Source organism: Cebus imitator, unplaced genomic scaffold, assembly GCF_001604975.1.
Source record: "Cebus imitator isolate Cc_AM_T3 unplaced genomic scaffold, Cebus_imitator-1.0 Scaffold142, whole genome shotgun sequence".
Lineage (NCBI taxonomy): Eukaryota > Metazoa > Chordata > Mammalia > Primates > Cebidae > Cebus > Cebus imitator.
The window spans coordinates 2411303-2436667 of NW_016107457.1; the positions used below are offsets into that span (position 1 = coordinate 2411303).

The window sequence follows — 25365 nt, forward strand, 5'->3', positions numbered from 1 at the left end:
TGATCTCTTGACCTTGTGATCCACCCGCCTCGGCCTCCCAAGTGCTGGGATTACAGGCTTGAGCCACCGCGCCCGGCCAATGTTTGTATGTTTTTTTAGGCTGTTAGCAATGGTTACTTCAGAGGAACAGGAAATGGAATTGGGGTGGGGAGATAAGAAGAGGGTAGGGAACAAGAGTATATATTTATATAGCTGTGTTTGTTTTACCTATTAACAAAATAAAGGGAAAATCCCCAAACTTTGGGGGGTGGGGGTTGTTTTTGTTGTTCATTACTCCTATAGGCCTCTCTTCATACTTCAGATACATAAGCACATGTCCCACTGTCCCTTAACTATTAACATTTCTGCCTCCTTAACAAATATGTGAGGCTGAGATTATGGCTTATTTCAAATAGAAATTTGTAGAATGGCAAAATGAATGATTAGGTAATTGGATCAATACATCTTTTCATTTTACAAATCAACCACTAAATGATCCATCCTCTGAGATGAGAGGATCAAATTATCAACTAAGAGAGAAACAGGGTTCAACCCAGATTTAAAAAATGAGCCACCAACAGAACTTTTATTATCAAACATTGATTTCCCAAATGGAACAATGACTACAGAACTATTTTCTTGTCTAATTAAAAAAGACAAGTATCAGAAAAAAAAAAGGAACTGGAATTTTACTCCTTTTTGCCTCCTAAAGCATCTTCACCTCTGTACACCTAAACACTGAGATCCTAGTGTAAAAAAGGAAAACAAATAATTTTTAAAAAGAAAGTTATATATAGAAAAATAGGAAATAATCAAATAGTTTGCTTAGGAGAATATTCTGGAGGAGTTTTTACCTATTCAGTGTAACTGAAAGGAGATAACAGTTTTTCATACAGAGCAAATATATTTTCCTCTCCATGATTTGGCTTAAGTGAGTGAATTCCTAGAGTTCATAACTCATGTTGCAATTGAGAAAGTTCTGATTATCTGCTTAAATTGCTATACAACATATCATCAGCTAAGCAGGTATTTTTTCACTTCAGCCACAAAGTTTTCATTATGTTCTCCTTCAGAATGGTTCAGGACTCCTTATGCTGCTAGCAATTTAAGAAGACATGATCATGAAATTGCATCCTTCAAATGGGGCAGATTTCCAAATTCTGCATATAACAAGCTGTGTATCCTGTGAGGATGAGATTTACTGAAGATCACTCTGGACCCACCAGAGGAAGTGGGGCATCTTTTGGGGAACTGGCAGTATTGTACACTTCTTAGCTTTGTGTGTGTGTATGAGAGATTTCTGGGAATATGTGCACACATTTGTGAGGACTAAAGGTAGAAACAAACAGCTATAACATCCCTGAAAATGATGACAGCAGTGAATTGGGAAGAATTGCCACTTTGTGTAATGGAGGCAGACTGACCACACTTAAGCTATACTCTGTCACCTTTGATAAGGCATTAAAGCCCCTTCAAAAATAAAGTGAACATGTGCACATCAGACGCAGCAGACAAGTTGTAAGTGGAGATGCTCAGATTTCTAACTAAACAGAAGCTCCCAGGAGGAACTAATCAGTACCCTCCACATTCAACTTCTGGCATATTTTAGAATTCCCCAGCAGCTCGGGGACCCTCTGTGTTGTGTCCATTCTATTTCAAAGCTTTTAGCAATTCTTCTGACACCATTAAAACTTGCATGGTTATTGACCTTCAATGTACATTTCAACAGTATTCTGAAGATAAGCCTCAACTCCAAGACAAAACTAATGTGGGCATTTCAGGCACTGCTTTAGGCAAGGGGGACATTTAGGGCCTCCATGTACTATGCTTTAAATAGAATCACATACACTGCCTTCTTGAACACTCAGATTTCCAGGTGTCTACATGATGAAATGGAGAAACAGTATTCTATTTTTTTTTTTTTTTTTTTTTTTTTTTTGAGACAGGGTCTCTCTCTGTTGCCCAGGCTAGAATGCAGTGTTGTAATCTCACCTAACTACAACTTCCACCTCCCGGGTTCAAGCAATTGTCCTGTCTCAGCCTCCCAAATAGCTGGGATTACAGGCATGCGCTACCATGCCCAGCTAATTTTATTTATAGTAGAGATGAGATTTCACTATGTTGGCCAAGCCAGCTTGAAATTCTGAGCTCAAGTGATGTGCCCGCCTCAGCCTCCCAAAGTACTGGGATTACAGGTGTAAGCCACCACGCCCATCCCTCTCTTGTTTCTTATAACCAGGTTTCTTCCTGTTTATTTGTGTGATTAAAATATTTATAAGTTTTTTTCCTGAGACTAAAAGCTAAGAAAAATATTAAAAAATACAAAAAGTATTACTTAAATACTGTTTTGTAAAGAAAAGCATATTCTCTTCAAAACCTAGCAATATCCTAGCTGATGGCTAGGCTATGAAATTCTAGGATATTGCGTAAGTTAAAATAAATGACGCCGATAGTAGGTAACTGTGAGAAGGCAAAAGGAGTGGATAAAAGCGGTCAGTAATGTCACCACACAATTCTTATGACCTGAAAATTTATGATATGACCATTAATAGGATTAGCATTAATACATATTGTATATAAATATAATAAAACACTAGATAACATCTTAATGTGTTAATACATTCAACGTAAACATGTTTTTCCCTCCGTGTCTTGCTTTTAAAAAAGGAAAGTGAAATACAAAATGAAATATCCTTAGCTCAGTGCTGGAAAATGGATAACTAAATACACAGACAGCTGGAGAGACCACAAGAAGGAAGGAAGCAAGGGCTCTCCACACTCAGCTGTCGCGCACACCCTGTCTGGTGACATTGCTTGGCATCATGAGTACCTTCCCATAAGGCTTTTGAGTCTAATAAAATTATTAGTGTGTCTTAAAAATTCAGTGTTCTTTTCATAAAAAGTGAAGTAACCACAGTTAAACTATTATTAAATTAAATGATGTTTGATATTGTGATGCGGCACATAGCAGGTGCTAAATGAGCATCCACTGAAGAAATCAACCAGGAATCAATGACACTCAGGCACTTTTCAAATCAAACAACTGTACAGTTCTTTAAGTCTTCCTATAAAATACATGTAGTAGTAGAGACTAGTTATTGTTGGTTCTTAAAGTAGATTTATTTTATTAGAGATGAGGTTTTACTTTGGATCTATTTTTTTAATTAGGAGATTTCACTTTTATTTTAAAATAAAAGAGATTTATTATTTTATTAGAGATGAGGTTTCACTTTGTCACTAAGGCTAGAATGCAGTGGTACGATCATAGCACACTCTAGCCTTGAACTCTTGGGCTCAAGCGATCCTCTCACTTCAGCCTCTTGAGTGGCTAGATGTACATCACCATGCCCTGCTAATTTTTAAACTTTTTTGTTGATATTGGCCCTTGCCATGTTGCCCAGGCTGGTCTTGAACTCCTGGCATCAAGAAATTCTCTGCCTCAGACTCTCAAAGTATTTGGAGTACAGGCATGAGCCACTGTGCCTGGCCTAGTTTTATTTTTATTAAAAAAAATTGCATGTGAAAAAGTGGTTCTAACCTTGCTTTTTAATCCACAGTGAAATCTATTATGTCCATGTGTTTATAACTCAAATTACTGTTTACTTAATGAACATTTACCCAAAATGAATTTAACTCTCATGAGAATATCAAACTCTCAGGGAGTGTTGCCTTACATATTTTAAAAGTATATCAGAGGTTGGATACAGTGGCTCATGCCTGTAATCACAACACTTTGGGAGGCTGCAACAGGCGGATCTCAAAGTCAAGAGATCAAGACCATCCTGGCCAGCTAACATGATGGAACTCAATCTCTACTAAAAAGTACAAAAATTAGCCGGGTGTGGGGGCATGCATCTGTAGTTCCAGCTATTCAGGGGGCTGAGGCAGGAGAATCGCTTGAACCTGGGAGATGGAGGCTGCAGTGAGCCAAGATCACGCCATTGCACTCCAGCCTGGGCAACAGAGTGAGAGTCTGTCTAAAAAATAAATAAATAAAAGTATATCAGAGAAGTCAGACTTCTAGACAAATAGTAATAAAACCTGATAATGTAAAAATGGACAATGCCAATATTCTTTCTGGGACTGAATTTATATGTATTTAGATTTTAAAAAATAGTCCGTACTAATTAGGTCACAGAAGCAGCAATATATTACCAAGAATCTTTTGTTTTGTCCCATCCTATACATTACAGAAAAAAAGCTCAACAAAATAATTTGTAGCACAAATGCAATGCCTCTCTCACAGTCACATCTGCATTGTTCCTAGCTCCTAATTCGATGTTCCCCAAACTGGCCAGTTAGTAAGAAACAACAGTACTACATGTGATTAGCACAGATTCCTGGGCTTCTGACTAGAGAGACCTGGGGTGAAACCTAAAAATCTGCTTTTCACTCTATCCAGGTGACTTTATGATACATTTGAAAAGTAATGTCTTAGTAGACTCTCATCCTGTACTTTGTCTTAAAAAATTAGACCAAGTTGTTAAAAACATAACAGGACCCTAGAAAAAAGAATGGTTTAATATGAAAAGAGAAGCTTATTGGCAAAAATGAATATTATTTTATATGGCTTTCGTTTTTAAAAGGACACTTTAAATAACTCCATAGCTAAAAAATTAAGGGAGAAAATGGCAGAAGTTGCTGTAAGGCAAACGATAAGACATAAACATAAGAGCTTCTCACCTTTCAGCATGATTCATGATATCATAGACTATGAAAAGACCCTGAAATTCCTCTTTCCTCTCCCTCTTTAAATCTGTTACTAGTGAAATTCTCACATACAGAAAGAGGATTAAAGGGAAAAGAGAAGTGAGTTTTGAAATAGGTATTTTTGGCCAGGAGGAAGATTCAAATTTATACTGACTGAAGGTCTACTTTGTGTCAGGTCAATTATTATTTGCCCCGTGCAGCATTTTGGTAAAATAGGTGTCTGAAGTTCAGAAAGGCTAAGTGATTTGCCCAGATGGATTTAGCTGGTCAGTTTTAGAGCTTAGGACATAGGTCTAGGAAAGGGGCGTTGGGAAGGGATAAACTTACACAGAGCTGGACTTCAACCACTCTTTAACACAGTGTCTTTGCAGACTGCCTGACACATGAGTGGTGGTTGATAGTTGGATGAGTAATGAATAGATGTGCAGATGCCATGGTGGAAAAGGTGACCTGACTTCTCATTGACCTATCTAAACAGCAGGCCCTGATTACAGTGCCACTAACGTTCCATTGCCTTCTTGCCTCATTGATAAATGATAAATTTCTTAAACACCTTGTGACTCAGTTTATTTGTAAAAGGTAGGACAGCATTCTCTGTGACTGAGGTTTTGCTACAAACAATAAGAATCATAAAATGCTTTGCAAATATAAATGGTTATGGAGACCATAATACAATGAAGCATAAACAACATGACTGAAACCATGTTCTGACTAAATGGGTTACTTTTAATGCTTTTTGAGACAAAGTCTCACTCTGTCACCCAGGCTGGAGTGCACTGGCGTGTTCTCAGCTCACTGCAACCTCTGCCTCCCAGGTTCAGGTTATTCTCATGCCTCAGCCTCCCGAGTAGCTGGGATTACCACCACACCCAACTTATTTTTTTTTTTTTTTTGATTTTTAGTAGAGACAGGGTTTCACCCTGTTGGCCAGGCTAGTCTCAAACTCCTGACCTCAGGTGATCCACCCACCTCAGCCTCCCAAAGTGATGGGATTACAGGTGTGAGTCACCATGCCCAGCCCTCTTAACACTTTGAAATGACCATCCTGATTAGTTTTGCCTCACTCTTAGAGGCACATGCAATTAAATGTCTCGATCAGTTGGTTAAATGGGGACACAGCTCTCTTTCCTATATCAAATCAGATTTAAAAGGCTACTTGTGACCTGGTCAGGTTGGAGTGTGAATAGTCCCCAGAAGGAATACAAATGGCCTCAAGGTTTCCCAAAGTATGATGTCTGTATCAGGGTTAATTTCTAGGCAGGTGTGTGCTTTGCTCAGCTCCTCTAAGAATGGGGTATTTGATACTGAGATGTGAACAGATAAAGGATTTTTAGAATGTTAGATTTCAAAAAGCAAGGGGCCTGTGGAAAGTCACTGTACACAGGTGCCCAGGGTTGAAATCTGGCTCTGTAATCAGTGCACCTGGGCCTTAGGCCCCTTCCTGAACTTCTCTGAGCCTTATGTTCCTCATCGATATGATTAGGATGAGATGTTTCCTCTGGGATAGATATGACGAATAAATGACCGAAAACCACCCAGCACAATTCTGCTCACATAATAACTTAGAAGAGTTATATATTCTTTTTGAGGTAATACAGCTTTTGAGGGCAGCCAATCTGTAGCAGAGCTAAGAGGATACCAAGTTAGATTTTAAAAATAATCATTACACTGTCTCTACAAAGTGTATCTGAATGCTATCATTTCCATTTCATTCCATTAAAAAAATCACCAATTACTGAAAATTAAATATCAAATACGTTGGGAGAAATGAAAATAAAAAATCTATAATATTCAACTTTAGCTGGAGAATATGTAGAACAACGTAGCATTTGTAGTATATTCACTGAACAGTTTTAGAAAGCTACAGGCCTCTATCCCTTTGGAATTAAAGTTCAGCTCCATCAAAATATCCAGCTTTCAGAATAAGCTCACCTAAGATCTTACAGGAAAAAATCCTCAAATGATATAACTTGATCCTTCTTCCTTGAAGTAAACATCATAGAACCCTTTTCAATTTTTTTGTTTGTTTTTGAGATGGAGCTTTGCTTTTGTCGCCTAGGATGGAGTACAATGCGTGATACTGGCTCACTGCAACTTCTGCCTCCCAGGTTCAAATGATTCTCCTGCTTAGGCTCCCAGGCAGCTGAGATCACAGGTGTGTGCCACCACACCCGGCTATTTTTTTTTTCTTTTTTTTGTATTTTTAATAGAGACAGGGTTTCACCATGTTAGTTGGGCCAGTATTGAACTCCTGATGTCCAGTGACCCACCCACCTTGGCCTCCCAAAGTGCTAGGATTACAGGCGTGAGCCACCGTGCCCAGCCAAGACCTTTTTAATTCTTTAAAAAACGTGTATTTAAAAATAATTATATATTCATGGGGCATGGCAAAGATAGTACAAAAGGCTCCATGCACCTTTTACAATTTTAATGTTTAACTCATATCTTTATTCAATTCTGTCATCTGCTTTATATCTATTTGGATTAGCGTTATTTCACGTCTTTTTATTCAGGGTAGAGACCTCTTTGTTGTTTAGATTTGCACAGTGCAATGAGTGCTGATGTTGCAGAATGTCTGGAAACAATGATACCTGCTTGTTTTCCCTCCAGTTTTAGCAGTCTAGTAATATGATTTCTGACAATCACGTATTTTTAAAGCTATTTTCAGAAGACTCATTTTTAATCATTATGTGCTTATGAGGTATTACTTTAAAAATCAGGGAGAAATGTGACTACTTCTTGAGCTCTACTTTCAGTGTTGACATTTAAGATTATAGTTGGTACTCTGTGTGTAGAATAACTATAGCCTGCCCCAGAGCCTTCCCCAGGCCCCAGCCCTCCTTTCCCCGTTTGGTATGGCCTCCCTTCCTCCAGAAAGTTTCTCTCTTAAGTATGGGGTCACTGGATTATTGAGAAAAAGTGTCACCAACAGGGGTGCATATGCCTGACACAAGTCATTCATTTCTCCTTTCATTCAGCAGACTATGTGGAAATGACAACTCTGTATCAAAAGCTGTTATATGCACTAGGCATAATGGCTGTCAACAAGCCAGAGTTGGTCTCTGCCCTCTTGGGCTTTTGCAGTGCACCAAGGAAGATATCAAAGCTCAAATTTGCAGTTATGGTGCTGTGGGTGTATTTACCAGTTTAATCTGAGTCTGGGGTTTAGGAAGGGCTTCCTGGAGGAAGAGAAGTAGGGCATGTTTGGCTACATTGGAGTAATCCTTCTAAGGTTTTCTTCCATGACTGCAGATTAAGAGACTTGTATTCTTAGTATCTGCTTCTCTATGTTATTTCTGGGAAAGTGTTTGAAATGTGAGAACATTCGCTTACTTTTCCATTTCTGTAAATAAAAGCATGCTTTCAGGCAATTAGTCTCTATATGTCTCTTTTTTTACCTTATTGTTTAAGCCATTACTGTTACATCTAGGGGAAAAATCAATTGACATAATTCTGTCTTCAAAATCCAGGATCATAAATAATGTCTTAAACACCATGAATCAATAACCTCGCATGAGCAGCAAATACAGAACACACTAAACTCCAAAAGCTTAGACCTGCAGTTTCTGGCACACTGGTCTCTCTGTTCACATCAGCAAAGGTAGTGGAGGCTGACGACCAGCCTCTAGGACCTGCTTCACTGCCCTCAGAGGGCTAAAAGCTCTAGTGTGCCTGACATGGGGGGCAGGACGTCTGATGTCATTTTCATCCACTAATGTTTCATAAAGACGTGTTAATTTCTGGCCAATCCATATATACAAATGCATTAAAAACTTACCCTTATCAATTAATCCTCATTTTCTTTGGTCTACTTTTCATTTCTAAACTAGAATTTTTATTTCTAAACTAGTTTGGGGGACTGTTCTGGTAGTTTCCAACATGATGGACATCACTCAATTGATTTTAAATGCCAGTTTATGGCAATAGGGTGAAAGTCAGTATTTTGCTATGTTTCAACTTTTTTTTTTTTTTTTTTTTTTGCACCCCAACCACAGTCCTGATTTGGTTAAATTCCATTTTTATTCTCTTTTGGAATTTTTCCCAAAACTGGTACTAGATTTCTCCAGCAGATGGGGCTGTGCACAACATAAAGCTATATACAGTATTTCATTTATCTGTGCTCAACTGCTTCTACAATGACTCGACACTTAAGATTACTGTCTCGTGGCTTATAAATTAAAAACAAATTATATTGAAATGAATCCAAGTGGCAACTTTTTTTTTTTTTTTTCCTTTTTTGAGATGGAGTTTCGCTCTTGTTGCCTGGGCTGCAGTGCAATAGCATGATCTTGGATCACTGCCACCTCCGCCTCCCAGATTTGAGCGATTCTCCTGCCTCAGCCTACCGAGTAGCTGAGACTACAGGCATGTGCCACCACACCAGCTAATTTTTTTGTATTTTTAGTAGACACGGGGTTTCGCCATGTTGGCCAGGCTGGTCCTGAACCCCTGACCTCAGGTGATCCACCCACCTTAGCCTCCCAAAGTGCTGGGATTACAGGCATGAACCACTGCACCTGCCTGCTAAGTAGCAACTTCTAAGAAGTCTGTTTCTAAGATATTGTTTATATAGTCAGATAGTAAATTTACAAAATTTGTTTTCTGTTACATAGTAAGTATCAATTTCCCTTTCTGGTTTCTGTTTACAATGAAACAATAGTGTAATCATTCAATCTAAAATGTACTATCTTAAAAACCTCATTTGCTCTCATTTGAAAGTTAAGCAATGGCAAGAAAATAAGTTCTTAGCATCGTAAAATTGTTTGGGGGAACGTCAGCCATATTTTGTTCCAAGACAGTGACTGGGATTTTAAAATAATTGGATAATTCATATATACTCAAAGCCTCCTGTGTAATTCTTAGGTAGCAATGCTTTTTATGTTAAAGCCAAATAGATTTGAAGAACAAAGCCTACACACTGTCCAGAGAGGCACTGTTCAGTAAAAATATAATTCAAACTGGATATGTAATTTTTAATTTTCTATAGCCACACTAAAAAAGAAACAAGTGAAATTAGTTTTTTATTTCTTTTTTAGAAATGAGATCTCTCTATGTTGCCCAGGCTGAACTCCTGAACTCCTGGCCTCAAGCAATCCTCACACCTCAGCCTTCTGAGTAGCTGGGATTACAAGCACATTTTATTTAGACTAATATATCCAAAATATTGCCATTTCAATGTGTAACCAATGTAAAAATGAATCATGAGATATGTATTTGGAGGAGGGTACTAAACTTCATATATCTGGTGTATTTTACATTTGCAGCACATTTCCATTTGTACTAGCTCTATTTCAAGTGCTCTGTGGCTCCATGGAGCTAGTGGCTACTGTATCGGACAGCGCAGGACTAGAACATTTCTCGAGCTTTCCAATGTGTAAGTTAAGGACCTCTATGGGAGGAAGGACCTCTTCTACTAGAAAATGCTTCCAGATCCAAGATAACTGCAAACTACACAATACTCTTTGGGGTCTGAATTTGGAGGTGTAATTTTAAACATGTTTAATTCAACTTTGTGAGTTTAATTAAAGTCAGGTTTTCATTCAACTCATAAAGTGAATTCAGTTTGGTGCATAATACTTTGTAGGGGGAACGAATGTTTGTTTTCTGTTTGCAGCATCTTTTTCTCTGCTGAGAAAACAAGCATTGACAAAGACTAGAACAAGATGTCTGTCTGCTGCCAAAGTGAAAAGTTGCTGCTGTCACATGATACCTTAATGCTGATGGCAGGTTCTTCACACCCAGACCAGCTGTCCTTTGTGTCACTCTAGCCTCTTTTTTCAATAGACCTTTGCTAACACATCTACTTCATTAGCAAAACCATTGATGATTTTGTCCCCAGGTGATAAGGAGTAACTTTTAATTCCCCTTATTTTGCAGCTACAATTTTTCCTGAATATATACCATATTTGTGTCATACAAAGAAACTAAGAGGGTGCCTTCATTAGTAATGGAAAATTTAAATGCCAGCTAACATATATGTGACTCTTGTTCTACACAATTTGGAAAAGCGTGCCCCCTTGGGGTGTACACAACCTTGTAGATACACAGCTTGGCAACTAGATAGTAGCTTTAAGCAAATTAGAAAAAAGTACCCCTATGACTTACAGACCAGTGTCAGGGCAGAGAGCTTGACAAGTGGAAAAGGCAGGATTTCAGACCCCATTTGCTCTCCTGCACAACTTACAGGGCAATTGTGACTATGACTACACATTGAGTGGTTTTCCGACATCAGACATCATACTAGGAACTTTACCTATATTAGCTTATCTATTCCCTATTAATTCACTATTAGACATCCTCACTTTACAAATTTAAACACTCAGAGCCTTTTAAACAAATTTAAAGGCTCAGAGAGATTAAGTGCTTGGTTATGGTCACACAAGTAAGTGGTGGAGCCAAGATGGGAATTCTGGTCTGTGTAACTTCCATAAATCATGGTCCCAACCACCACATTACATGGGGCGAACTCTCCTCCTCCTTAAACCTTTTGTTCCCAGCAGTTATTCTAACAGCCAAATTTGATTGAGTACATGGAAAGGCTTCACACATTTTAACACACTATAGAACATAAACTCATCTTTACAATTGTGTTGTTTAATAAAAATCAGTGATCAGAATATTTGCTAAGATGTTTTTTAAATACTTGAGCTTTAAGATTTTCAGAGAAGAGCCTACAACAGGACTAGTTGTAAGAGTACCAGATAGCTGGGCATGGTGGTACACGCCTGTAATCCCAGCACTTTGGGAGGCCAAGCAGGCAGATCACCAGGTGGAGAGTTTGAGACCAGCCTGGCCAACATGGTGAAACCCTGTCTCTACTAAGAATACAAAAATTAGCCGGGCGTGGTGGCACATGCCTGTAATTCCAGCTACTCGGGAGCCTGAGGCAGAAGAATTGCTTGAACTTGGGAGGTAGAGGCTGTAGTGAACTGAGATGAGACTGCGCCATTGCACTCCAGCCTGGGTGACAGAGCAAGTCTCTGGCTTGGACGAAAAAAAAAAAAAGCAACATATAGATTGCTTACGAAGTAGCACAAAGAATTCATCTATGGAGAAGGGGGTTGAAAAAGTAGACATTTATAACAAGACAGGCACTATCAAGGGTCACCTGCCACAGACGACAGATAAAGCTTAATTAATTGTTATGAAATTGACACATTATATAAGATAATGGTAGGACAATTTATTTCTCTATTTTAAGGAAAGCTTGAGTGATCTGGTCACTGGTTTAATTCAGGAACTATTTTTATCCTGTTAATTAACAGTTATTCAGTAGCAAAAAGGGAGGGGAACAGAGTAGAGAGGATAAAAGAACACAAAAATCATAAAACCTCCTAAACTGTGCATATGCTTCTCTTTGAACTAGAACTTTGAATAGTTGGACCTTCAAGGAAAAAGATAAATTGGTGTTTTAAAAAGACAGATTTGGGTTTTATTTTTGTCAGTCTGTTTTTGGAGAGAGGAAAGTTCTGATAAGAATGAAGTGTCTTTAAACCAAAATTAAAACCACAGTAAGATACTACCACTTTCTTACTAGAATGGCTAAAATTTAAAAAGGAGAATATCTAGTGCTAACAAGGCTGCAGAGCAACTAAAACTCTCAATATTGCTGGACAGAATGTAAAATGGTACATTCATTTTGAAAAATGGCTCAGTGATTTCATATAAATTTAAATATAGATGTACCATGTAGTCCAGCAATCCCGCTCCTAGGCATTTACCCAAGTGAAATAAAAACTTATGCTGAACTACCTCACATCCAGTAGGATGGCCATCATAAAACAAAACAGAAAATAACAAGTGTTGGCAAGGATATGGAGAACCCTTGTGTACTGTAAAATGTGATGTAAAATGCTGCAGCTGCCTATGGAAAACAGTATGGTGGGTACTCAAAAAATCAAAAATAGAGTTACCATAAAAAAAGGAATGAAGTGTCTTTGGGGATATGTGAAGAGTGGTGAGATGGGCTGGAGTTTGGCATATAATTAGATTAACTGAGCTTCAGTTATAAACTGTGTGTAGCGGTTCCTTTCTTGCTATTAATTTAATACATGAAGAAAGCCTGTGCCTTGAAAATTCCATCCTCACTTTTGCTCTAGTGGCCTCCAGTCCTTGATTCTTTAAGCCTCCAATTATTTGCATTTCCTCTGAATTATCTAAAATGGAACCAAAATTTATCTGGTCTTTAAAAAAATGGCAAAGAAATGCTATCTAGTTTTTCCAAAATCACACATAGAATCCAAGACAGAGAATTATATCATTGTCTCTTTATATCTTGGGATACTATACAGCCCTAAAAAAGAATGAGATCCTGTCTTTTGCGGGAACATGGATGGAGCAGGAGGCTATTATTCTTAGCAAACTAATGCAGGAACAGAAAATCAAATACTGCATATTCTCACTTATAAGTGGGAGCTAAATGAGAACCTGTAGACACAAAGGGAAACAACAGACACTGGGGCCTACTAGAGGATAGAGGGTGAGAGGTGGGAGAGGATCAGAAAAAATAACTAATAGGTACTAGGCTTAGTACCTGGGTGAAAGAGTAATCTGTACAATAAACACCTGCAACGTGAGTTTACCTACATAAAAAACCTACATGTGTAGGTTTAAGTTTAGCACTCAATCTCTGAGCCTTAGTTTAGGCTGAGGCAGAAGAATTGCTTGAACACAGCAGGTGGAGGTTACAGTGAGCAGAGATCGTGCCACAGCACTCCAGCCTGTAACAGAGTGAGACCTCATCTCATAAAAAAGAAAAGAAGTAGAACTAGATTTTGACCCCAGCCTTACTACTCAGGGGGGTAACCTTAGATATGTTGCTTAACGTCTCTGAACTTCAGTTTCCTTACAAGTAAAGTAGAATTAAAAACCACTTGATTAGCAGTGCCACCCTTTCCTTTTCAGTTTTCACTTATGAAAGCATTTATCAGTGCCTCATGAATGCCAGCCACTCATCAATTACTACTTTCCCTGTACTTTGCTGTAAAGGCATCTTTAAATTCATGGTCGGTCGTGATGTGTCTTATACCGAACCTTTGGCATGACAATTTTTTCTAGAGAATATAATGACAATAGCTCATACTTATCAAGGGCTTACTCCATGACAAGGACTGTATTTCATATGGACCTCTCATAATTATTGTATTTATTCTCAGCAATAACCCTAGGAAGTTAGGAAGGTAGTCTCCATTTTACAGAAGAAACAGAGGCTCACAGAGATCAAGAAATTTGCCCAAGGTCATTCCTCAAGTACCCTACAGTTCATCTAGCTCCTTGGTTCAAACTGTGAAACCCATGAGAGACTATGCTGAGTGCATTCTAAAAGTCAGTGAATTAAAAAAGAGTAGATTTTATGAAATATGAATTCTATCTCTAATAAAGCTGTTATTTAAACAATTCCTGGATTTGGAGTGCTTAGGAAGTGAGTATAAAGGAAGAATTAGCTCAGATATTTTTCTCTCAGCATCAGACTTGATGGTGAGCCTGTTCTCTATATTTATTTATTTATTTATTTATTTATTTACATTTTTAAAGGAAAACTCTGCATCAAACACCTACTCTCAAAACCAGACCATTCCTAACATCTAAGAAAAACTGCTCATGTTCTTAGGGTCAGACAGCCTGAAGAAGTTGTGTATGAAAAAGTGACATGCTCAGATATATACCAGTCTTACTAGGTCAAAGAACAAGACATTGAAACACAACAGACTCCAATAATTACCATGAAACATTTTTTAAAAACTAATTGTGGCCCAAGAGAAATTAAAAATTTCTGAAGGATACTGAAATTATCTGGGAGGAACTTGAAAAAGCTGAAAGAGACCGGAAGAAATTCCAAAAATAAAATGTGAACACATTTTCTTCAAAATGCTCAGCATGCCGTGCATACCTTCCGTTATTATTTCACACTCTCCTTGCCCATTTTTGACTTAGAAAATTTTCTTTGGTATTGGAAAGATTGATGTATGTGATTAAAGATGGAATCATCAGAATACTTGTACTTTTATATGATGGAGAAAAAAGTGTGTTAGATTAAATGAAACATCATGCTTTATGATATAGAAAACAGGAATAAAAGCTGAAGAACTTGGGTCCTAGCTTAAAATACAAATGTGTGAAATTCAAGTCCTGTTTCACGTAATCCAGTCATTCCTTCAATTTCTGCCTGCAGACATTTACAGAACCAAGGAGCCATCATTGTTACCTTCATCCATGCCATTAAGTAACTCAGTTAAATCTTCATTTTTGCTGTCAAATTGATGCTCCTTCCAAGTTTCACCATTTTCACTTCGAAGAACAATAAGTTCTCTTTCTTTTCCTCTCATGGACCCAAAATGAGGGATTTCCACTATGACAGGGCTGGAAAAAAAATCCACATTATTTTTGTATCAAATTAAATATATTTATAGTATCATACTTTAAAAATATTTCAATAACAGTATTCATTTGAAAATCAGAGGTGCCACTAAGGTTGGGAATGATTTCAAAGCTGCAGAATCATTTGCTAATTAAATATTTTAGAAGCCTGATAACATGCCATCATTCATTCATTCACAAACAGTTCTTGGAGGACTACCATATGTTAGGCATTGGATTTAACGGGGGAAAATTTTCAGTACCTATGAATAGGAATTTTGAATCAGAATGGAAAGTTATTAAAGTAGACCATAAGAAAGTTGGTCCATTTTAAAAAGACACTATAGGTATATTATACAAATGCTAATGATTTAAAAGGACACAGCCATTTCTTTAAAAAAAATTCTCTAAAGTTCCTAGTTTGAAAGATTATTGCTGTATTTTCTCTTTAGCAAGAAAACAGTCAATATGATAACCACTGCTCCAACAGTAAGATTCCATTTTTTTCATGGCCTGTGCAGTTAAGAGAGTTCCTATGTTCTTCAATTTGTGAAATGGTAGTAGGTAGCTTCAATTCCTGGCTCTAATATAACCTGCATAAGAATACTTACACTTTCTGAAAAAAATACTTGCTGGTTTGAAATTGTCATATAATGACGTAGAAAAGCTTGACAGTGTCCTTTTGCAAAGGAATGTAAAAGAATGGCTGCAAATTGAACATAGCCAATCAAGCCACGGGAAGTAATTTTGGTAAATTTTAAAATAGGATAAATACTAAAAAAGATGAATGGAAGTAAGCAGACCACAATCACACACAGTTTATGTAGTTGGATTGTGCAGCTTTATTTTATGACATTTAAGTAGACAGTATCATTATTCTCCTACAGAGTTTGTATGGAACCTCACAACTTAGGTGTGTAGGTATATGTGATAACAGAAGACACAGGCTTAAATAAGTAAGAGCATAAAAAGGAATAGTAGTTGTAATGATCAAATAACATAAAAACATGAATATCGATTTATTAGAAAGCTATTCATTTAAAATGGAGATGATAAATATGATCATTTTGCTTTTGGCAAAATCATTATAATTTATTTAAATTAAATATTAAGAAATAATGTTTATAATGCCTTTATCCTTCAATAAGAAGAAAACAAATTAAGTGTTCTTAGAAGCATTAACGATTTCAAATTAGGATATTTACCATAATGTTTAACTATACCTTATAATTAAACATTAAATTGTATTTGTTTTTGAGAAGATACAATCTTTGCAGGTTAATGTGTCAGATACTGTCTCTGTAAATATTTAAGGAATGTGGCTTTATGTATGATGTTCAATGATATTGGAAAGAAGGTATGAACAAGGGCCTCTGACCAAGGTGAAAGCCAAGCATAGCTTTTCATTAACAGGTTTCTTCATGCAGATTGCCAAGGCAAATACAACGGTCAAACAGACAAAGCGAACAAACAACAAATACCAATGCATTTCAGCTTAAACAAAACCAAACAAAACAATTTAATAACTTTAAAAGAATATTCTATCTGCTGCCTATTTAATTTTATTTAAATATCCTGTGTTCCCAACACTTTTCAAAATCAGTTTACTTATTGATGACTTCTTCTCAAAGCCCATAAAAAATTACAGTACTCATGTACTCTTTTAAAAGATCTAATTACACACACACACACATGCACGCACACACACACACACACACACATGCACNGCACGCACACACACACACACACACACACACACACACATAGGTGTACGTACATGAAATTTATAGCAAATGTTGATTCAAAGCCTGCAAATACCTTTTCTAACACTGGGTTAAAATGAAAGACTGCTGCTGTCTTAAAAGTATCATATCAGAAGAAACATTTTCAAATTAAAGAAAGGTTTACAAAAGCACAAAGTTATGAAAGCAGAATGCTTGCAGTGAATTCCACATGCTTGAGAAGCACAAGATAGGTAGCGGTGCTACATTAAGTCAAGCCACTATGATTTTTTTTTTCTTTCAGTGACACACATCAACTGAAAGCATTAAAAAAAAAACTTAAAAAATAAAAATAAACTTAAGACAAGAATCAGACCATGGGTGTGACAGAAAAAAATTGAAAATGGAAAAAAAATTGTAGACATTCTGTATCTTGTCTATAAAGGTCCTACCCAATAAATTTTGTTCCTTGAGGCCCCAGCTGCAGGATTCGGCTAACCAAGCTCTCACCCTCATTTACAGGGGGAGGATTGGTAGGAAGATGCAGTTTACTGAATAACATCCATGCAGCAGAAAGAGAAACGAGAAGGGGAAATTGTGAACAAACTGTCAGTCACGACAGAGCCTGCCTGATTTGCACCCAAGTGCCACCTCAGAAAACGAATTAAATTTATTTTTCCTTTTTGTAAAATACCGTATCACAATGAACTGTTTCCTGAAAAATGTTCTTTAAAAAGACATGTCCCCAAAGTAGCCATATATTCAATGTGGTGAAATCATTCCAGCATCTGTATTTTTTCCCTAGAATGGTGCCTTGACTTCTACAGGGACCACTGGGGTTCCGTGCACTTGCTGAGCAGAGAACATGCTTCTCAGTTAGTAAAAGCCTTGACCAGCAAACTGAGTTAAGAAAGTATCAGTCTATTAGCCTTTCATGGAATCACACAGCTTTGTGACCTTTGACACTTTACAAAAAGTATACGCAATCAGGTCCAACTAAGCAGTTTTAAGAGTTAACTCCTTGAGTTAACAAGGGTAAAGAAAATCAAAGATGTGTAGGGACCAAGGTTAAAATTGACAAAACAACTTACCCTAAAAATTGTGCCCCTGCAGGACCCATTTCTACCAGCCTACTGGCTAATCCCTCTCCTTCCACCATGGGGGGTGGGTTGGCCAGTTTATGTCTCTTTACCAAACGGCAGGTGATTCGAGTGGGGGCCGTACACTTGCGTGGAGGAATGATGATTCTCATCCCGTGGTGACGGCTTCCTCTCATGGAGCCCCCTCTTGCATCCACCATGAAACTAACCAGAAACCTGTGGGGAGAAGATCACAGGCCAAATCAAGGATGGAAATAAACCGTGTTCACAGCAGGTTTTGAAATGAAATGTTAAAGTTTAAAGCGACAGACAACATAGCTATTATTTCCTCTGTTTAAAGATAAATCGGAAGTAAATACAGTGGAGTCGCATCAAACATGCTTTTAACTTGTGCACTTTCAAAAACTGAAACACAACTTATCTTTGGTGGAACCTGACCCCCAAACAAAACAGCCAACTACTTTTCCAGGCTCAAATGGAAGGAATAAGAAAGGTTTCAAAATTGGAGTAAAAACTGTCTATTAAGAGGATTCTCATGCATTAAAAAAAAAAAAATGAACTTTGAATTTATATTCAAAGGTCATTTTAACTATAAGTGGTTTTTGCCATATGCTGCCATATGCACTCCTACAAGTAAGATGAAACTCCACAGTATGTCTTGACATTTACAACTCATAAAATGAATGTATATTTAATCATACCAACACTAATTTCTACTGTGATGAAGCAGAATATAAGAATAAAAGCAGAGGATGACTAGATTTGCTAAGATGACTTTGATGGAAAGGGATTAAATGTTTTCCATCTAAATATGGGCTTAAAATCTGTTTAAAATAGCCTAAATTTGAATAATTTATACAACAAGAAAAAAACGGAACTCAAACTTTTAGAAAGTTGCTCTAAATTATATAATTCTGTCTTTGGCCTTTTATTAACGCTAATAAGGAAAAAACTGTCTGCATGGATTAATAGATACGAAAATGTAAAGAAATTAACTGTGTTACATCTGGGTAGAAGCATATTAGAATCACTGTCTTCTATCACTATCATCATCACAGAGGTATAACACAGTTATCATTATCACAGAGCTGTAAGTAAACAAAAATCAATGAGTCCAACATGTGGAAGAGTTAAGGTCAGACAGGGGAACACAAATATATCTTTGTATTCTGATTTCGACATATGAAAATATACAGATTACTAGCACAGTACAAAATGGTGATAATTAGAAAACTGTCTGAATTCCTTTAGTATTTTTGGAAAGGAAATCATCCCAACCATCAAAATTCTTTACTATTTTCTCCTCTAAAAACAATGCTAACATCCTGCAAACAGATTTTAAGACCTTGCATGGACTTCCTAGCTGGGGACCCTTTTCTGAACAATGATAACTCTTGACCTTGAAAGAGTGACCTTTGCAACCAAGCAAACTGGCCTGTGATCCCCACAGGGAAAGGCAATGGGCTGGCAATCATTTTTCAGCCTATCAGATTCCTAGCACCAACTCTGCTTATCAGTAAGGTGGACTCATCGTTACACCCTTTTGCTTGTTTTGGATTTAACCATTTTACTCTGGATTAATTTACATCTTTTATAACATTTTATTGATCTGGAGAGACTGGGACCACTATGATAATCAAGGTAAAATGGGAAAACACTGACTCAAAAACAAAAAGAAAACAAAAATCACTCCTCCCTAGTCAAAGAAAAAAATACTTGTTCACTTGTACAAGTGTCGTGATGAATTGTTATCAATGGTAAGACAGGAGGCTCACTTGAAATTGCTTGGGAATGCCTATATTTTCTTAGACATACGTATATTTAACAACCAATTTTATTCAGTAACGAAGGCAATATGGCAATATTATGAGACAAAATCAAATCCTTCCTTGCATTTAGCAGCTTTAACTACGAAATCGATTTTTCATTGGGACTAATAGTAACAGAATGGATTTAATACAATTCACGACAAACTCTGGGCTTGAAGATTCGGTTGTGTCAGTACACACATACACACACACTGGGGTGTTTCCACTGAGAGGGAATGTTTGCTCTGGCAACTGCTGAGTCTCAACAATATAGATAATAATTCTGATTGGGTCTGTCTTGTTCACTGCTTGACCTACAGAGCCAAGCGCAATTCTAGTACAAAATAGGGACATGATAAATGCTTACTGAATAAATCAATGAGGAAAACTATTTTGCTTAGAAACTGTGTAAGTGAGATTTGGTTACTAATACTCATGGATTGATGGATGGATAGACAGGTAGATAGCTGGTTGGAGCTGAGTGGACTGAAGGTAGTGTACAGTTTATCAGAATTAAAATAAAAATATCTCAGCTGTAAAGAATATCAGAACCAATAGAAAAAACACTGTAGTTAAGTTGATATTAATGATAAACTGGAAGAGTCTCTTTATCTGTGTTCTGTATAGCACATGGTGCATGGTTGGTGCTCATTAGCCACCATTTGTTGTTCTGAGGTTCTCAACTTCATAGAGTCAACAGGCTGAGGAAAAGAGGGACTATGCATTAAACAGGACATGGATCCTATTATTCAATAACATTATAGAATACAGTGATTTGTTTTACAAACTCACGTATTACATATTCTGTGCAAAAAAAAAGTCATGCAACATAACTTATAGAACAAATTAAAAGGTGGTATGTAATAATATTTGTATCTTATTAATATTTAAACTATAGCACGAATTCTACAAATGATCCTAAAGCTAATACATGAATGTTTCTAGTTTTAGGAACAGGAGGACGACAAACGCTGATACACTACAGACACTGACACAGTCTAACTGTGGGAAAAATTCACAGAAATTAAAAATACAAAAAGGATGGTTCACATAAAGGACACAGTTATCACCTTGAATCATACTGAGGAAGTGGAGAAGAATAGCTGCAAAATAATTTAGAAAGCAAATGGGAAAAATTAATGTAATATAATTAGAAGCAAGCAACAGAAAATGTCAATGACAAGCAAAGGAAAAATAAAAACCATCAGAAAATGAAACCAGGGCATTTGGCATTTGTGGGATAACCTAGAAAAGTATCTGCCTTACGTAGCTACGTAAACTACTCCAAGGACCTGGCATCAGTGAATATTTCTAAGTGGACACCAGGTCTATATTATCCTTGTCAAATAAGCCCACACTAGCTGCCATCACTTTTGCTTTCCTGCACATGTCAACTGTCTCTATTGCCTTCAATGAAGTTCAAGGTGAAGGGAAGATAACTTGCATATTCAAGTACTTCATTGTTTTTAATGTATGGGAAAGTTCGCTTCTGATTTTATTATCATGTTTCTTCAGCTTCTCAGTTTACTAAATTAAGCCCTACTACTTGTCTTTGATTTGTACAGAATACAAAGTGATGGTTTCAGGTCTTTGAATTATGGCAGCAATTCATCAAGCGTGATTCAAAAAACTCTTCAACATGTCTGCTCCCTGAATGTATCCCAAATGTTGTATATTTTCCTTCTCGAATCTGATTTTTTTTTTTTTTTGCTTTCCAATATTAGACCCATATGCATCTAACATAAATTATATATTTTAGCAGTTTAAAAATTAATATTATAATAATTCGAGGTTTTTCTAATTGAGTTAAAGAAATGCAATGTTAATAACTCAAAAGCCACCATGAAGTTTATAATTTATGAAGTACTTTCATGTCAGTTATTCCCATTTGAATGATATTGATCTGTTTCTCAGAATCATAGTATTACAAAGCCAAAATCTATGATGATTCTTTAAATAACCTGAAGCATTACTCTGAGCCTGACTTTTTATTTGTAAAATGGGAATAATGAGTAATATGTATCTCACAGTATCATCTTAAATTTCAAGTAAATATCAAATGAGACAATACATGTAAAAGATTTAGCACAATGCCAGGTACATGACAAGAAATAAGTAAACATTAGCTATTACAATTTATTTTAATTAGAAGCAGCAGCAAATACGTAATATATGAAGCACTTCACAACTGTTAATTATTGTTAATTTATTTAATTCCAAAATAATCTGCCCTTGTCCTTGATCACAATTAACTTAAGACCTAAATGCCAATTTCCGAGGCAAAAATACCTTGAAATATTCATCATTTTAATAGATTATTTTGATTATACTTATATGGATGTCAACTATCCCAAATCTGAATTAACTACAGATGAAGAATCTAATATCCAAAGACACACTAATTTATTTATTGAAGCAAGTTCCCTTTTAGAGTCCAGTCTCAAATTCCATTGACCAGGGAGGCAGCATGAGGAGGCTACTCGATGTGGTTTTTAACCACAGCACTTCTGGTGTAGATACTGGTAATTTTTTTTTTTTAATCTTTATTCTTTTTATTCATTTCTTTTTCTATACAACTTAACTGTAATTTTATTTCAGAAATGCAGAAGGCACCAACTTGATTGAAAGTTCAAATTTACATATTCTTTTAAAAGGAAAATCACAGAAAACAAATCATTTATCAAATCATATGAGAAAAAAATGACAATGCCACAGCTTACTCCTAATTTGAGAACCAAATATTTGCTCAGGGTGGTGGCTGACGCCTGTAATCCCAGCAGCCTGGGAGGCAAAGGTGGGTGGATTGCTTGAGCTCAGGAGTTTGAGAACAGCCTGGGCAACATGGCAAGACTTCATCTCTACGAAAAAACACAAAAATTACCCGAGCATGGTGATGCACACCTATGGTCCCAGCTACTCAGGAAGCTGAGGTGGGAGGATGGCTTGAGCCCAGTAGGTAGAGGTTGCAGTGAGACAGGACTGTACCACTGCACGTCAGCCTGAGTGACAGAGCCAGACCCTGTCAAACAAAACAAAACAAAAAACAAAAAACACAACCACTAAATATTTGAGAGAAACTCTTCTATCTGAGAAATTCTTATATCTGAGAAAATCAGATACCCAGAAGAAACTTCAACCCAGAAGAAAAGTAAAATGAAGAAAAATTACTCTATTTCAAATTTTAAAATATTTAAAAAAGAGATTTTCTGCAAAGGAAAATTAAAGGCCTAGAAGATCAAAATAGCCAGGAAAAAAGTGTGTTGTACCAATAATTTCATTATTTTTTTCTAACAAAATTAATTTTTTTCCTCATAAAAAACCCATACAGAATTGCTTAGAAAAAATTTAATGATTACAAATACACTTTACATATACTAATGAGGATACATTTCATACATGAATATATTCATATATATGAAGCTTGTTGATGTGAATTTATAACTGTAAATAATAAATGCAATGTTCATGTAGTAGAATAAAGAAAAGTGACATTTAGGTTACTTACCCAGAATGAATGGGGCTTGAAACAAGATTGACATTGTCTAAGGTGTCGGCAGCCCAGCTGTAATGTCTAAGAGAATCTGAATCAAATTCCCTTGTGAATGTTAGATGCTGTAAAATAAAATGGTAAATTAAATTACATCAACAAACCATACACGACTGGTTTCTCTACACATATAAAACATATCTGTATTCCTCTAATTCCAGATAGACTTACATTCAACGTAAATAATTTTTAAATTCTCTTCTACAGGAATATGTTGAAATTTGAGTATAATAATGTTAGAAAATAAAGTCTATTGATAGTTTGTTTTGTTTCAATCTTTTAAGAAAGCACCCTGGGTCATTGGTATGGCACAGAACTAACTCCAACTGTGATTTTAATCACTTCAGCATGTCTCCAAATTAATCCTATAACAACTGCAATGTTTTTTCCCAATTCTCAAAATAAAAAATGAAAAATTCAATCTTGATAATGTCTGGTTCCGAGTGGGGTGGAGTAGCTAGCAGCAGTCTAGTGCTTCTGCCAAGTAAGCTGGATAAAATACAGAAATCATATCTGAACGCAGCAGAGGGTGGCTAAAGCATCAAGAACTAAAAGAACTACCAAACTCTGGGAAGGGGAACATCTTCAGGAGTTCAACTGACTTTCTGTTGCACATTTTTAACTTATGGGCTTTTGTCAGTTTCCAGTGCAAACAGATTTCTACTTTTAACCTTCAGGGGTCACTGTTGTTGAACAGAAAAGCCAGGAGAGTTGGTGGAGATTTGGGTGGCCTCAAGCATGCTAGTTTTCTGCTAAGAACATTTGCTGAATTCTGGGGCTGTGCAGAACAGAAAGCTCAAAACCTAACCAGAAATATCTCTGAAGAGCATAATGGAGATTTTTGGCAGGTAATGAGAAAATGACTTAAAAGTTTAGAACTTATAATGGGAAAGAGATTTGAAGATCATACCACAATTTTAAATAAGGATGCTGGTGAGCTGGAGGGAAACCAGAGGTAGTGTGAGCTTTTACCAGGGCGGCAAACCAGCCTCATTTCAGCAAAATCTTAATTGAATTAAAATGATCATCTACTATTCTATTTGCCTAGCAGAGGGAGGGTCAACATTCTCTGGAGGAATAAATCATCATCAGTGTGTCCACAATTTTTCATATACCACGTCTAGCATAAAGTGAAAAACTGCCAAGCATGGCCAGGGTACATGAATAAAAACAGAAAAACAAAATAAAACCAAACCAAGCTAGACAGACACTATAAATAGATTCCCAGGCCATCCAGATTCTGAGGTAAGCTATTAGGCACTTTACAATAACTATGATTAGTATGTTTACAAAAATAGGCAGAAAGAGAAAATAAATTAAAAGGGATAGAACACTAGAATATACATAAGAAAGAATCAAATGGGCATAGGTTGAGTATTAAATACAGTGTCAGTTCTTGACTTGTGTAGACACAATATAAAAGAGGATTGATAAGTTAGAGCCATAAATGGAAAAATATAAAAACCGAGGGATATGTTAAAAAAATAGAAAATAATACAAGATGTGGAACATTGAGAGATTTTAACATAGGTATAAATTAGACCCTTAGAAATAGAAGAGAAGAAGAGAATAAAGTAGAAGCTATATTTGAAAAGATGATGGCTAAGAATATGCCAAATCTGATGAAAGGTATTAGCCCACAGATCCCCCTCAATCTGCTTCCTACTGAAACCTCAGTAAAATGACAGTGACATATTTAAAAATACATACACAGAAAGGACAGAGAGAATAAGAGAAAATACATCAGCAGAGGAACAAAAGGATTGGCTAAAATTCTCTTTAAAAAGTGAGCCGACCTTCATAATCCTCTCAGTTGTCAAATAATGATCCTCTGTCATCACCACCACCAACCCTAGCAGAAGGCTAGAAGCAGGAGACTAGCAGGCTAGAGGCCCCATACTAAAAATGAAGATCATATACTGAATACTCAGACTCCCAGCCTTCTTCCTTTACTGGTCTTCTAAACACAGTTAGGGATAGAGTTCTAGGCAGAAAATGGGATATCTGACTTGCCCACTGGAATTTCCCAGTGAAATATCCTGGCTTATTACTTCAGTGGAAATCATGGATGACAACCTCTACACCATACAGAGAGCTTCCAATGAGTTTATTAATAAGTAGACAGCCGAAAGCTACTACACAGT

At 36.6% G+C, this 25365-nt stretch overlaps 1 protein-coding gene across 11 annotated transcripts in view; it reads right to left on the reverse strand.

Moving 5' to 3' along the window:
• The window catches only part of ANK3 (ankyrin 3), a 537795-nt gene that overhangs the window by 59103 nt on the left and 453327 nt on the right, over window positions 1–25365 (reverse strand). For 9 of the 11 annotated variants that reach the window (XM_017542288.2, XM_017542287.2, XM_017542289.1 and 6 more), the window contains 3 exons: window positions 23180–23286; window positions 17858–18082; window positions 14894–15048 (listed from right to left, as the gene is read on the reverse strand). In XM_017542288.2, coding sequence (XP_017397777.1) covers window positions 14894–15048; window positions 17858–18082; window positions 23180–23286 — 487 coding nt within the window. Of the gene's footprint in view, window positions 1–14893; window positions 15049–17218; window positions 17318–17857; window positions 18083–20744; window positions 20778–23179; window positions 23287–25365 lie in introns of all 11 variants that reach the window. The other 2 variants (XM_037743372.1, XM_037743371.1) reach the window with 1 other exon arrangement.